Raw genomic sequence first — 14080 nt, 5'->3', positions numbered from 1 at the left:
AAGCCTGAATGAATACCATGTTCAGCTGAAACTGTTAAAATGAGATGAACATAGGTACCATGTACTATTCTTATTTATTTTGTCCATGAAGTACTTCCTGTTCCAAGAGTGCTTTTTGTACACTAAAGTCACAAGATATTAGTAAAGAACAACTTTTTTTCTCTAATTATGCAGTATAAATGGAAATTGTGGGCAAATCACTTAATCTCCATAGAGACAGCACAACGTTTGCCTAATTAGTAGTTTGCCTTTTGGCATTACTTTGAATAAATTAGCATTTCATTACATACCCTGAACTACTTGGAAAAAGTTTCCCAGAGTATTATTTAGTCTTTCTTCTCTGAAGAATGTATTTTGAATTATCACAGGTTAATAATATTATTTGTAACTGGAAAGAGACAGAGTGGCAACATTGTTGTATTTTAAATACCTTGCACTTGAAGATTCTTTGCTTTCTGTAATCCCTAGGAATCAGAGTAAAATCTTATGTCACCTTATTTAATGGTCTACTCTTTCAGCACAGAAAAATCCAAAAAATAAAAGCAAAAAAATGGAACAGGTTTGAAATACAACTTGACCTCGTCTCTCTACCCTTTCTCCAGAGGCTGAACTTTTCTTTCAAGTTGCAAAAGTTGCACTATATCACTAATTATAAATGAGCTTTTCTACAGTATTTCCAATTCAGCTAATTCAGAATACACTATTTGTGTTCCTTTTTTGTATATAAATCAGTGGCAGGAAACTGAGTGACTAAGTTTAGGTATTGACTGCCAGATAAGACGAGTGACTGCTTATTACGCTTTTCCTGAACAGTATTGAGAATGAAAACTTGGATGGGAAATTAAAAGAGGTAATTCATCAAGCATAGATTTTTATTGATTTTCTTTCTAAGTATTAGAAACAGCAGAAAGAAAAATCCATGGAAGTGATAAAGGGTGGTAATTTCCTTTCCTTGAGGCTGTTTCAGACCCCTCCTTACCCCTTCGGAGAGTCATTGGCTGCCACCTGTGGCAGAAGATTGGCATGAAGTATGGTGTGAAACATTTGACTCTTCTCCAAGTGGCCTTTGCAGCAGGAATGTATGGTTACATTGCAACTGCCACGGTTGCCTTTTGGTAGATGAAGGCCTGCAGAGAATCTGTCAGTTTGTTTTTGCTAAATCAAGAGGAATGAAACATCTTCATTTTGAGTTCTTTGATCGTGACGCTGGGCCGGCAGGCAGGAGACAGGGTACATGTGTCTGAGAGGGGGAAAGGATCTTTGCTCAGGAGTTAGCAGGTCTCATTCAGTGAGAGAGCTTTGAACAAGATTTGGAGGGGTGAGGTGATAAAATCATGATCACTGAAGACAGACCTGGAGGCAGCATGTCATTGTTTGAAAGACAGCGTGCTAATGAGGTCCTTTGGTCTGCTGTCTCGTTACTGGTAGTGGCTAGAAATCCATGCAGTAGCAAGGTTATTGATGTGCTAGAAACTGCAGAAGCACCTGGGAATGCTCAAGCAGGAATTGGAGCATCTTCCCCTGAAAAGGCAGCCAGATTGATCACCCAAATGAACTGCATCTACACATATTCACACAGTGTGGGCAACAAACAGGAGGAACTGGAACCCATTGTGCAGCAGGAAGACTATGACATAGGGGGCTGGAAGTAAGTGGTGTTCAAGGTTCCACACAACTCAAACCATTCTATGATTCTGTGACAAGAGGGAATGGCCTCAAGTTGCACCTGCAGAGGTTTAGATTGGATATTATAAGAAATTTCTTCATTGAAAGACTGGCCAAGTGTTGGAACAGGCTCTCCAGGGAAGTGGTGGACTTGCCGTCCCTGCAGTGTTCAGAAGACATGTGGATGTGGCATGGAGGAACATGCTTTGGTGGTTAACAGGGTGGTGCTGGGTTGACAGTGAAACTCGATGATCACAGAGGCCTTCTCCAACCTCAATGGTGCTCGGTTCTATTTGGCTGTCAGACTGGATTTTGTATCTAGTAGTAGCACAACACATCGAGAGCTTATGATATTTGTGGTCTTGGAAGCAGTTACAGAAGGAGCCCGAGTGCAGTGCTGCACATGAAGATCTCGGCAGCGTGTTCAACTGGGCTCACTGATGTCCATTTTTCTTCTGCTGGGCTGGATTCTCTGAGCAGATGATCACTTATCTCCCTAGTGGTGAGGCAGGACAACCCTGTAGATTCACTTGCCCCTTGGTAAATGTTGTCTTGTTCTCCTGCCCTGTGCAGGCTTTTTTCCCTCGTTATTTGACACTGAGTTACATCATGGTGAGAGAGGAGCTCATGTTCCTTTTTAGCTCTTATTACAACTTCTTTAGTTTTCTCTCTTGATCAGTAATTATTTTGTATTCCTGGTCAATGAGTTAGCCAGAGTTTTGGGATGATTCACCCTAGATCTGCTATTGTGATGAGCACCCTGCAAATAAAACCCCAGAAAATTTCTTTTCGAACTTGGGTCAAATCTGGCTCTTTTTAACAGCAGCTGCAACAATTAATGGTGGGGAAGATGAGGGAAGACAGAAAAGAAATAGACAGTTTATTAATTTCTCCCTCCCTCCCTCTTAAGCACCATTGTGGGCAGATTACTGCTTTCAGATCTGGTCCTTGATTACCTGAGTACCTTTGTAGGAAGCTGGCACAGGTTTCCAGTTCTCCCCCCACCCAGTGCCTAGGAATGTTGTGCCTGCACCCTCTGAGGCTGGTTAGTGCCTAGCCCTAAAAGCAGAATGCCAGGAAATGTGTGATTTGGTTGACTATACTTGCCCTCACTGCAGGACCCCAACTCTTGGCTGCCGTGTTTTGCACTGTACCTTGGCCATATCTGTCCTCATAGGGGTCATTCAGTAGCTCACAAAACAGCATGTTCTTCCTTCTGTCTTTATCCAGAGGCTCAGAAACTCTACTTATAACTGTAGTGTAAGAACAGAGAACAGTAATTTATATCCTAGATACTTCTCTTTCTGTATTGCATTTTAAAGGCACTTTGCTAAAACCCTCTAATCTTCTTCTGTATGTTCTAATGAATTGCACTGTGTGTGCTAGTTGTGTTGATATTGTGAGCAAGCATGGTCTGGGGAACATGGGTTTGGGATTGTGTAAATTGCTAAAAGATTTTTCTTACCTGCTCCCAACATATTGTTTGTTTTAGGGAGATCTTGGCTGGGGACCTGGAAAGTGTTAGAAATGGGGAAGGCAATGTTAGAGGTATGTTAGAGAGAAAGACTAATCTAATGGTCTGAATTTTGTTCTACAGCTTGATGACTGCACCCTGCAACTGTCTCATAATGGTACCTATCTGGATCTAGAATCCACCCTAGCAGAGCAAAGAGATGAATTAGAAGGCTTCCAGGAGGATGCTGGGTGAGTAAAGGTTTACTAGATTTTTATAAATAAGCGTGTGGTTAACTTCATGTATTCAGATCAACCCAGGAACAGAAAAGATAAAAAGCTTTCCCTAGTATGTCCCTATATCTGTCCTTTTGTACGATTATGAATTTTATGACTTCTTTCTCTACATTCACTGTTACAGTTTCTCTAAAATATGACACATTGTAAAGAAACCTATGAAAATGAGTATCTTGATTAGGCTAATAAGATTTTATAGTTCTTTGAAACATATTAAATGAGAATGATTTGTTTGACGTATTCTGAGATCTTTCTTATGATACTAGTTATGTAGAAGATTATATTGGGGTGATGTTCCTGAAGTTATAATTTCAATTTATTTTGTCTTGATATTTAAGTCCTCCATTTATAATTTTGAAGAAAAGACCTGTAATGGTTTCTTCTTTTATCCCTGGAATTGACTTTTTTAATTCCTGAAATTGAATCCCAGTCCAAGGGATGGGGATGCAGGTTGTTTTTTGAATATTCTCCTCCCTTGCTTTTTTTTCTTATTTAGTTATTGCTGACACACATGGATTGCAATGACACAGTTTTCCATAATGAACTCTTTGAGAACTGAAAGTGAAAGCAAAAGGTAGCATCAGTGTGTGTTCGTGCAAATGCACATAGGAGATTTGCTTTTTTGAAGAATATTCCTTTTCTGGTCCTTTCAGGTGATTGTCTTACTTCAGATGTAAAATGAACAGGAAGTCTAGATCTATTTTTGTCTTTCTGGTTACTGTATTGGACTGGATAGTTGTGGTTATTTTATGGGTATTTTTATCTGAATTTTGAGTTGGGCAGAGTTTGTTAACAGTAGGAGATGCAGCCCTTTTGCTTATACTCCTTCTCCACTTCTTCTGATAGCTGTCTTGCCTTTGATGAATATGCCTTATAAATTTGAATCGTGCCTCTGAAGATTATTTTATGTGGAGAAGAATTTTAAATAATATTTTCCAGATATTCACATGTGTGTATTCGTGTATGTCTTATTCACACTTATCAGTTTGGAGCATGTTATATAATCATTACAAGATAAAAACTGTTCTGTTAGAAACCAATTAGAAGAGAGTTTGTTGATAGAGTAGCCAATACAAGCTGAACTGAGCCTCCTTTCCTATGCAATAGGAGTATTGAGTGTAGAGGTTGGTATAGTCTTCAGTTTTGTGCATAGGTGATAAAAATCACTGTAAAGAACAAGTTCATATTTTCTGGTAACTTTATAATAAGTTGAAAGCAAGTAATATAAAGGATTTTTTTTGTAGCAATACATTTTGATTTTGTCACAATTTTTCTCTTCCATTGGTGTCTCTGTGGTAAATCTGGTAATTTTAACTTCACTACTTTTAACACCCCACAGTAGCAAATTGACACTGCCAAGCAATCTGGCAAGTGAGAGCATTTGGTGCTTTTCCTTCCAGACTTTATTCTTGAAATGGTAAGCTACTGTCCACCTTGTTGTATTTTTATGCTTGTTTTGGGCATGTAAAATCAATTATATGAATTGTTCCTGAAACAAAATTATGATTTTGTCTGTGGTGGCTATCCTGGGGAAAGAAAAAACCAACAAAACAAAAAACATGGAACTGCTGGTTGAAGTTTTATAGTGGTGAGGATTCGGATGGATTTCTGCATTTCATTTTTGTCCGTGTTTTGTGAGAGAAGAAAAGATAAGAACCACCAGAGCTTTGGAAGCATGTGGGATAAGCTTCTCTGTTGCACTTAACATTGTTACTTCACAGTAAATGCATCTTATGTGATGTTATTCAGAAAAACAGAATATTCTAGACATAGGGTAGCAAATGCTGTCAGTAATGTCTTCCTCTGTCCTGTATTTCTAGCAAATCAAACTCCGCTTTTGGATTTTGCAGTTCTGAGGCCAAAACACTGAACTAGAGTTCTCCTGAGCTGGAGCTTCTGGCTGCAGACCTTGGGAGTTGAACAGCAGTCTGCTGTCTGGGAGGGACAGGCTGCAGAAACCATTTAGTCTCTCTCTTTTTCTGTCTGGGTCATTTCAAGGTCCTGCTCTTAATCTTCAAAGCTTTTAATTTTCTGAGATTAGGCTACTTTAGGACCTGCCTTTCTGCCATGCCAAAGCTGCTGTGCTCATCAGGGTCACTGAAGCTTGCTGAACTCTGAATGAAGGCTTTAGTAGCTGGATATTCAGGGCATTTTTAAAATTTTAGAACCTTAGTTGTGGAAATTCCTACTCAAAGTGTCCAGAATGTCCTGTAATCTGGCTGTTTTCAGCATTGTTGCCAAAAGTTCCTGTTCATCCAGGAAAAATAATGAAGATTTTTCTTTTTAAACGCTGTTGAAAGGAGACTTGTAAATAAAACAAAACAAGCAGAAACTAAAGTCTTAAAATTTTTGATTGATTTGAGAGGATGTAGTTGTTTTCTCTGGAAGGAATTGGATGACCATAGTGGAAAACATGAAGGATTTTTCTTCAAAAGGAAAAAAGAGAATGGTGGCAGTTGCTGGAGGTTTATAGTGTGTATCTGTAAGTAACCTGGATAAGAAACATATTCACTTGTGCAATTTCAAATGAATGCTGTTGTGTTACTGACTTAGTGAAAAGAGGCTTTTGCTAGTTGCTGTCCACTCCACCAGAATCGAAAGTTCTATCTAGCGAAGGAGAAAAGCCAGCACATGTGCCCTCGTACCCCGCAGCACTAACTGAAACGTGGGTGGGGACTGGACTGCTTTCCAGTCTCCACATCTTCACCTGCTGCCAGTTGCACCCTTGAGAATAGCTGTGAGATTCAGGAGAGTCAGGTTGTTTTTATATGGGGATGTTTTTTGGAAGAGCCAGGATGAACATCTGGCCAAATAATGAGGCTGGGCCTGCAGAAGGTGTTGAACTGGCAAAAAGGTCCATAGGAGAATATGGGGACACAACCCTTCTTTTCAAGTCAGGATTGTGCTCATGCCTCACTTGCTTGTTAGGTTGCTTAGCTGTTTGACTTTTTTCTCTTGCTTCCAACACAAGTTACTTTGTGGATGCTGATTTGTGTAGGATAGTACACAGTGGAGCTTGTTTAGGCAGCCTGGCTGCTTTAAGGTATTGGTGACAGGTTTCTTTGGCTTCCTTGTGGTTTTAGAGAGAAAGCAAGAATCATCAATAAGCCGATGTGTTTTCATTACCATATAATGGCTCAAACTCTCTTTATGGATATGCCTTAACAGGCCCTCATGGTAGCCCACAAGGTAACACAGTCCTAAAATGCAGAACATGAGTTTCTTTGGCCAGTATGCTATGAGCAATGAAAATTTCTTCAGGGAATATATTTTCAAGACTTCTGTTCAGCAGGGATTCTTTTAAAGTACTTCTGATAAATGGCTTCAGTGCTAATGTTTTTGCATTCCTTCTAGACACCCTATCTCAAGCTGTTTTGGCTGGGTGAGCCCCATGACAGACATTTTCCCTCTTGATGGTGCTGTTAATTCTGGGCTTGATTCAGAATCTACTGGAAGTAATGGAGTCTGGCAAGGATCTCTAACATTGTTTTCCTGCTTATGTACTGCTTCCCACTTAGACTTTTCAAATAGCACAACTGTGAGAATGAAAACTTTTTGTCACTTGTTTACATAAGGAAGTTGGGGATGCATTTGAAAATTAATTTAGTTTTTGTCTTACAAAAACGGTATGGCTTATTTCTTGAAGCAGTACTGAAATCTAGCAGATTCTATGCTGATTTTACATTAGTTTAAAGAGAATGTATTTGTGTTTGTTCATGGGTGGAAAATGCTCTCAACTTCTGATAGCTTTCTTTTCATATTTTATCTTTATGTCCTTTCTATGTTTCTCAGTGCCAACAAGAAAAATAAGGAAGAAAAAAAACAGGGAAAGATTATCGTTGTGTTGCTACAAACAGGAGACTGACTGCTATTGACATTATTTACTCATATTGTGAAGAATATATTAGTCCACTCAATTGTTTTGATTTCTGTGATATTTAGCTAGTAGGTCTGATGAAATGTTGAACCTGAAAAATGCAGTTGATGGTCACAATAAAAAACATGCAACAAAGCAAGAAAAAACCCCAACAAAGGCACAAGAAAAACGGCTCCCCAGAAACATCAAACTAAAAAACCTGGGCTGAGAGGTTATGGTAAATTTTGCAAGGTGTAAGTATTTCTACAGGATAGCAATATTCCAGTCTAAAATGTATCAGGCTGAGATGTTGAACCACGTTTTGAAGTGGGAATTTAGCTAAAACTTTACTGTTGCAGAATAAATGGTGATACAGATTAAAATTTCATATTCCTAAAGAAATACGTTGATTTTTATGGATGACTAAGTTGATGCTGGTCTTAATTACCTCACAAAGATTGAGGGCAGTAACTATTACTATCTATATTTTCAAAACTTTACGCAACTTTTTAGCTTCTTTATCCTGATATAATTTGTTTATATAAAGAAATAATTAGGTAAAATATTGAAATTAATCTTCAGGTGGAACTGTAGTGGTTAATTTTCATAGTTATCTTGCAATAACCATTGACAGCAAAATGAAATAAAATTACTGGTCCCATATGTTTTCCCTGCACAGAACAATTGGCAAGGCATCTCTGAGCATTCCTGCTTCCAGAGCGTGTAATCAAAATAATTACACAAATGTGCATATATTTTGTAGGCCTGAGAAATGAGACATGTGACATTGAGGGATGTGTTTGCAAGGCAGGATGGAGACAATTAACAGCTGAAAGTTCCACCATGAAAATTACTCACCAGTTACGAGATCAGGATTTCTTGTCAGTGCATCTTCTTGACACAGTATCTTGTGAAGAAATGTTTGACAAATTAGGGTCCTACTAATAGTAAAATGCTACTACTTTTGTAGTTATAAAATGAATACTGATTTGTGAATATAAAATGTATTTAGAAAACAAGCATCTTCAAAATAATAGCAAACTTAGCAAATTTTACTGCAGGCCAAGGCTTGTTTTTCTATATACTTTCAGCTTTAAAACTGGCTTGATAGTATAGAAGTAAATCTTCTCCACATATATTGAGGTCAGAGACTGCAAGCCACTTTGCTTGCACCAAAAGACTCAAAATGCAAGGCCTAGGCGAGCTTTTGAAAGCACCTGTGGTGCCCTGTTTTGATGTGTGCTGTCTAGGAGGGGTCTGGAGTGTGACAGTGAGCACAGAAATTAGAGCGGTCACAATTCACCGTGTGTAGTACATGTCTGGGGGTGTCAGATGGGGGTTGCAGTCTGTGCACCTTACAGCTTCATTCCAGTCTAGATGGAGAACTTTCAGCCAAGTAGCCTACAAATAAAAGTGACTGGATAGTGTTGACTTTCACGGGTGTGCTGAACATGTCCTTCGACGGGAAGCAGAGTTTTGCTCTTCTCCAAATGGCCCTGTCGTGGAAACCATACCACACTCCTTCCAATTGAGAAAGAGTCAGCATCCATAGCAGTGGCTCCCCTGGCTTGGACAAGGAGTCCTCATGATCTCTCTACCCTCTGTGTGATTTTGATTTGGAGTGGGCAGGAGCCTGGGATTGGTAGACGTGATTGGAGTGGGTCTGAGCTGCCTCTTGGAGTTGACACTTAGGAATTTGAAGGGGCACAGAGCTCTTAAACCGTGTGCCTGACAGTGGTGTCAAAAGCTCATGGTGGCTTTTGGGGTGTAAGACATCTCTGCAAATACCAGGTTCTGAAGTATTCTGTGGTCTGGTTTTGCCCTATGTGGGGTTGTGGGTTTTTTTTGGTGTTTTTTTGGTTTTTTGTTTTTTTTTTTTTGTGAGGGTGTTTGACTGTTGGGCTTTTCTTAAGAGCTTGACTCACGATTTTACAGCTTTTGTTTGTCAATATTGCAGCAGCTGTGTCTCTTCTTCTCCCAATTTTCCCCACAGCTTACTCAGTTGTAAAGGGAAAAATCTACGTCTGTACCAAGGTACCTGTGGAAACATTTGAAGATTTGCTGGTTTTGAATTTAGTGATTGCTGCTGGCAACTGAATGCAATAGGAGTGTTTTTATTAAAAAATAATTTCCACTGCAAAATGTATTGCAAAAATACTGTTGTGCTTAGCTCTCTCCCAGCCTGTTACATACCAAATAAAGTGCCAAACCAAAAAGCGTGTGAATAATTCTTACAGTTTTTCCTAGGATAACTTTTTTAAAAGATAGCCAAATTTGGCATTCAGGTTTACATGTGAAAATTGCTGAGAAGTTCAGTATTTTATGGTGGAAACTTAAATAAAAACAGCTTATGGAAACAGCTGATGCCAGATGTTCTATTTAAAACCATTTAATTTTATTAACATTGAAGCTGCTTAATAGCTGTGTTTGCACTCTGCCCTCCTCCTCGATGACGAGGCTGTAAGTGAAGTGAGCGGCTCTCGAGGCTTGGAAATGTGTTTCCCTTCAATTTGCGAGGAGGAAATCCCTTCCTCTCTCCATAAACAGATCATCTGCGGGGCTTCAGGTAGGGCTGCCAGAAAGTGCTGCAGGGCTGCTCTGAACTCGACTCCTGCTGTGAGTAGAACCACTGATTTGGGAATCCAAACCTGGAACAGCACCAGCACCGTGGGCACTCACCCCGTGGGCCCCGTCTGCCGGGGCAAAGCAGTGCAGTGTTTCCCAGAGTGTGTGGGCAGCCAAGGGACTTTGTGCTGGGTAATTAATAATAGCTGTGAATTAGCTACACTTCCTATTCCATGGCAACTGTTCCTGTGTGTGTTTCTAACCGGCAGTAAATGCTGAAGTTTGTGTAAGCAAACTCACACTCACTTTTATCCCATGGGAATCCATTTGTCTATGTGCTTGGTGTGTGGTGTGTTTGTTTGGTTTACCCCTGACTAAACTAAGGTGGTAATCTGCTTCTGATAAAAATAAGTGTCTCCAATTTAACCTCCAGTTGTGAGCTAACAACTTAAACCACTGCAAATTTGTGACTAGCCTAGGATCTCTGGTAATGAAGCAAGTGAATACTGCCAGGATTAAGACCACAGCAGTACAGCAAAACAATAGCTTATTTCACATTTACTGCTCAGTAATTGTGCTTACTAGTAAAAGCATTGATGGCCCAGCAATAAATATAAAGCCCATTTCTGAAGTAGAATTAATATGGAGAAATAAGTGGCCTGAGAGCAGTGTTTTATAGTTAAGAATTTGTATGTCAAGTTAGGAAGAAGCCCTTGCCAAATATGATGCTAATGGGAAACTTCCAAAAGCAGAAAGAGACACAAAATAGTATGTTCATCAGTGCAAAGACGACTTTATTTTTATACACTTACATATGCATATGCATGTTCTACTGCAAGATAGGACAGCTTTAAAATAGTTCTTGCTCAGTCTGGTTAAAATGGTCACATTCTGACAAAGCATAAATAACCAATTAAAGGAGTTGCTTTGAAATGTGTTGTGCTGCTATGGATAATATCTTCTTAACTTATCTTTTTAGTATCATCCATTCAATTGGAAAACCATAAAAGTTTGAGTTTTTCCTCTTAGGTAGTAGAGAATGATTTCTAATGTAACGGAAATGTTAATGAAAAGTTCTTAAAACTGTTTTACAAACTGAGTAATTTTTTTGCCTTTTTTAATTATAGAAAAATTAGTTGCCTCTTTTGGAATTGTAAGTCAGATTAAGGTCAAGTATCAGGGGCCTTTGTGAGAAAGAAAATTATTATTCAGATGCTGTTCATTTTGGCTTTGGAACTGTGAAACTTCTGATAAAGTTGGTCACAAAATCACTGAATATAGGTCAGGTTGGAAGGGACCACAGTGGGTCATCTGGTCCAAACTCCCTGCTCGAGCAGGGTCATCCCAGAGCCCATTGCACAAGATTGTGTCCAGATGGTTCTTGGATATCTTCAAGACACGAGACTCCATAACCTCTCTGGTCATCCTGTTCCAGTACTTGATTACCTGCACAGTAAAGAAATTCTTTCTTATGTCCAGGTGGAGCTACCTGTGCATCCATTTCTGCCCATTGCCTCCTGTCCTGTTGCTGGGCACCACTTAGAAGAGCCTGGATCCACTCTCTGGACACCTTCCTTTCAGATACTTACAGACACTGATGAGATCCTCTCTCAGCTGTCTCCTCTGGAGGCTGAACAGGCCCAGCACCCTCAGCCTTTCCCCATAAGAGAGAGGCTCTGGTCCCTTAATGATATTTGTAGTTCTCTGTTCTATGTGCTCCAGGATCTCCATGCCTCTTGTACTGAGGAACCAAGAACTGGACACTGCACTCCAGATGTGGCCTCACCAGGGCTGAGTAGAGGGGCAGGATCACCTCCCTGAACCTGCTGGCAATGCTCTTCCTCATACTCAGACCACCCACAGTGGTCTGGGTGCATTAGGAACCAAAACTAGGGGTCCCACTGTGTGGCTGGAGCACTTGAGAGACCCTTTGCCTGAAGATGTGGAAACATCAAGTGACTCAGCTGTTGGAGATTAATCAATATTACTTTCTTCCTTGTCCTATAGGTTTTGAGGTCTTCTAACATTTTTTTTCCTCAAAAATCTGGCTATTTCAAGGCATCTGTTCCTCCTGTGAAGAGGTTTTAAATTAAAACCCTCATGTAACGTTAACTTCAAAGTATAGGTGATAGGAAAACCATATGACCAGAAATCATACGGTGTAAAGATTCCTGGGAGGAATATGCAGCCAGAGCTTGACAGCTACTGACAGCAGTGGGAAATATATATCCTGAGAACTGGAAAGCATTGATCAAGTGATGTGTCATCTCTGATGAGGAACATGATGCGAGGTTTACAAGAAGTGTGGAAGCAATGCGTTTGGTTTTGTGTTTTACCCAGAAACAATGTTATTGTTGCAATAGCTCTTCTGATGCAATTCTCTTCAGCATTTTCCAACTCACAAAGTTTGTGTTTTCTTAATAGAAAAATATAAGATGGAGATTTAATTGATCATGCTATCAGTGTTTCATAAAATGACAGGATAAACATCCTGCTGAAAACAATTATATATGGTTGAGCTTTTGGGTTGGGAAGGGACATAGTTTTTTTCATGAATGACAGCTCTTGAAAATTGGTCATTTTCTGACTCTGAAGGCAGCAGTCAACCCTCAGACATTTGAGGGGCTTTTGGAAGGTTTTTGTTTTGATGTGTGGAAATTGAGCCATTAACAACTGGGAAAAAGCCAGCATGATGATTCAGAAAGTACGGAGAGGAAGTGGGGAGGGGATTCTCACTTTCCATCTTCTGAAGTTTGCTTGCATGTAAACTACTAAAAAGGACAAATGGAACAAATGTTTCCCCCATTTTGAACTCATTGCACTTTAGAGAGTGTGAAAGTGATTCATTATCTTCTGGCAAAAATCATTGCCTTGTGGTGGGGTATGCAAAGACTCCACCTTTCCCTGACATATACTCAGAATACATTAGTAATAAATAATTGGGTGCTATTCATGTGGCTTATAATGCATACTTGGTGAACTCCTTGATTGTTTTGCTTGACACTTTTGAGTTTCTCATTTTCTCCCCCCTTTTCCTTCTACTCCAAATTGCTTTCATTTAAGAAGAGGGGACAAAAAAAAAAAAAGAAAAAAGAAAAATGACAACCCTATCTAGTAAATGTACTTGTTAAGAGTTAAGGGGACATAAAAACCCAGCATCTCGTAGTGAGAGTCTGTAGGTTGTCCTTGTTTGCACAGTTGTACAGACAATGTTGTGTCAGCCGGGATGTTCTTCAGCTCGCTGGCATTCAGATGTAACTTTTCTGGGTGGTTTATAGGTTTTTAGTGGGAATGAGGCACTTATATGTTAAAATCATGTTGACAAACAGAATGCAATATTGGAATAATCTACAGGGGAAAAAATGTACAAATCTATGCATATGTTGTTCTTTAGTTTTGTGTTGCTTGCTCTGATAATTGGCAAGACTTTGCCTGCCCAGTTTTTGCTTAGGGAATATGCTGGGATTATTTCTACTTGGATTAGTAAAGCTTTAATAATTTTCATATTTTGTTTTTTTTAATGTAGAGTGAATAGACGTGAATAGTTTCTATCTGTTTACTTATTTTTGTCCACTCTTGTGGACAAATGATTGTTACTTTAGTAAATGTGTAATGATCTAGGAATGCTCTGAATAAAACCACTCTGCAAAATAATTAGATGACTTGTAAGTGTATTACACGAACAGGATACAGACACATTCTGACTTCACACTAATTTTTAGATGGAAAAAATGAGCTAAGAAAGAAAAGCCCACTGACTTCCTATGAGGATGAGTGTGTGTGTTTGCCTTGCACAGCCTGTCATGTACCAGAATTGGTTGCCAGTGCTGTCATCCATTTGAAGAGTATTAGCATGTAAAAGACTTCTTTTTAATTATTATTATTTCCTGAGCCCCTCTGCTTCCATTATTCAATGGCAATAACATGAGCTTGAACGTAACAGTTGGATCTTTGGAGAATAATCACCTAAGAACTTCAAAAGGGTCACTTGTTTGGATAAGATTTTCAGATGAGTTTCAGGGAGATTCTTTAATTCCACTCTCCATGGACATGTGCACTCTCTCACTTTCAAAAGACTTGGCTTTTATACAGCATTTTTTTGGAAGTGTCAGAATTTCTTTTTCAATCTCTTGAATCTGCAGTTGAGTGGAGACGCATATCATTGTGAAACAGCAGTCAAGCTGTATCTCAACAGCTTTGAAATCAAAGCCTAGGATTTATGCTGTCTGATTAATAGCAGGTTAA

At 39.3% G+C, this 14080-nt stretch overlaps 1 protein-coding gene across 8 annotated transcripts in view; it reads left to right on the top strand.

Annotated features, from left to right (window-relative positions):
• The window catches only part of FHOD3 (formin homology 2 domain containing 3), a 380756-nt gene that overhangs the window by 35500 nt on the left and 331176 nt on the right, over positions 1 to 14080 (top strand). For all 8 annotated transcript variants that reach the window (XM_063399128.1, XM_063399121.1, XM_063399112.1 and 5 more), the window contains exon 2: positions 3263 to 3369. In XM_063399128.1, coding sequence (XP_063255198.1) covers positions 3263 to 3369 — 107 coding nt within the window. The remainder of the gene's footprint in view (positions 1 to 3262; positions 3370 to 14080) is intronic.

The sequence above is a fragment of the Prinia subflava genome, chromosome 1, assembly GCF_021018805.1.
Source record: "Prinia subflava isolate CZ2003 ecotype Zambia chromosome 1, Cam_Psub_1.2, whole genome shotgun sequence".
NCBI classification, from domain to species: Eukaryota; Metazoa; Chordata; class Aves; order Passeriformes; family Cisticolidae; genus Prinia; species Prinia subflava.
Note: the sequence above shows the minus strand (reverse complement) of the source record. Positions and strands in the feature narration are given on the sequence as shown.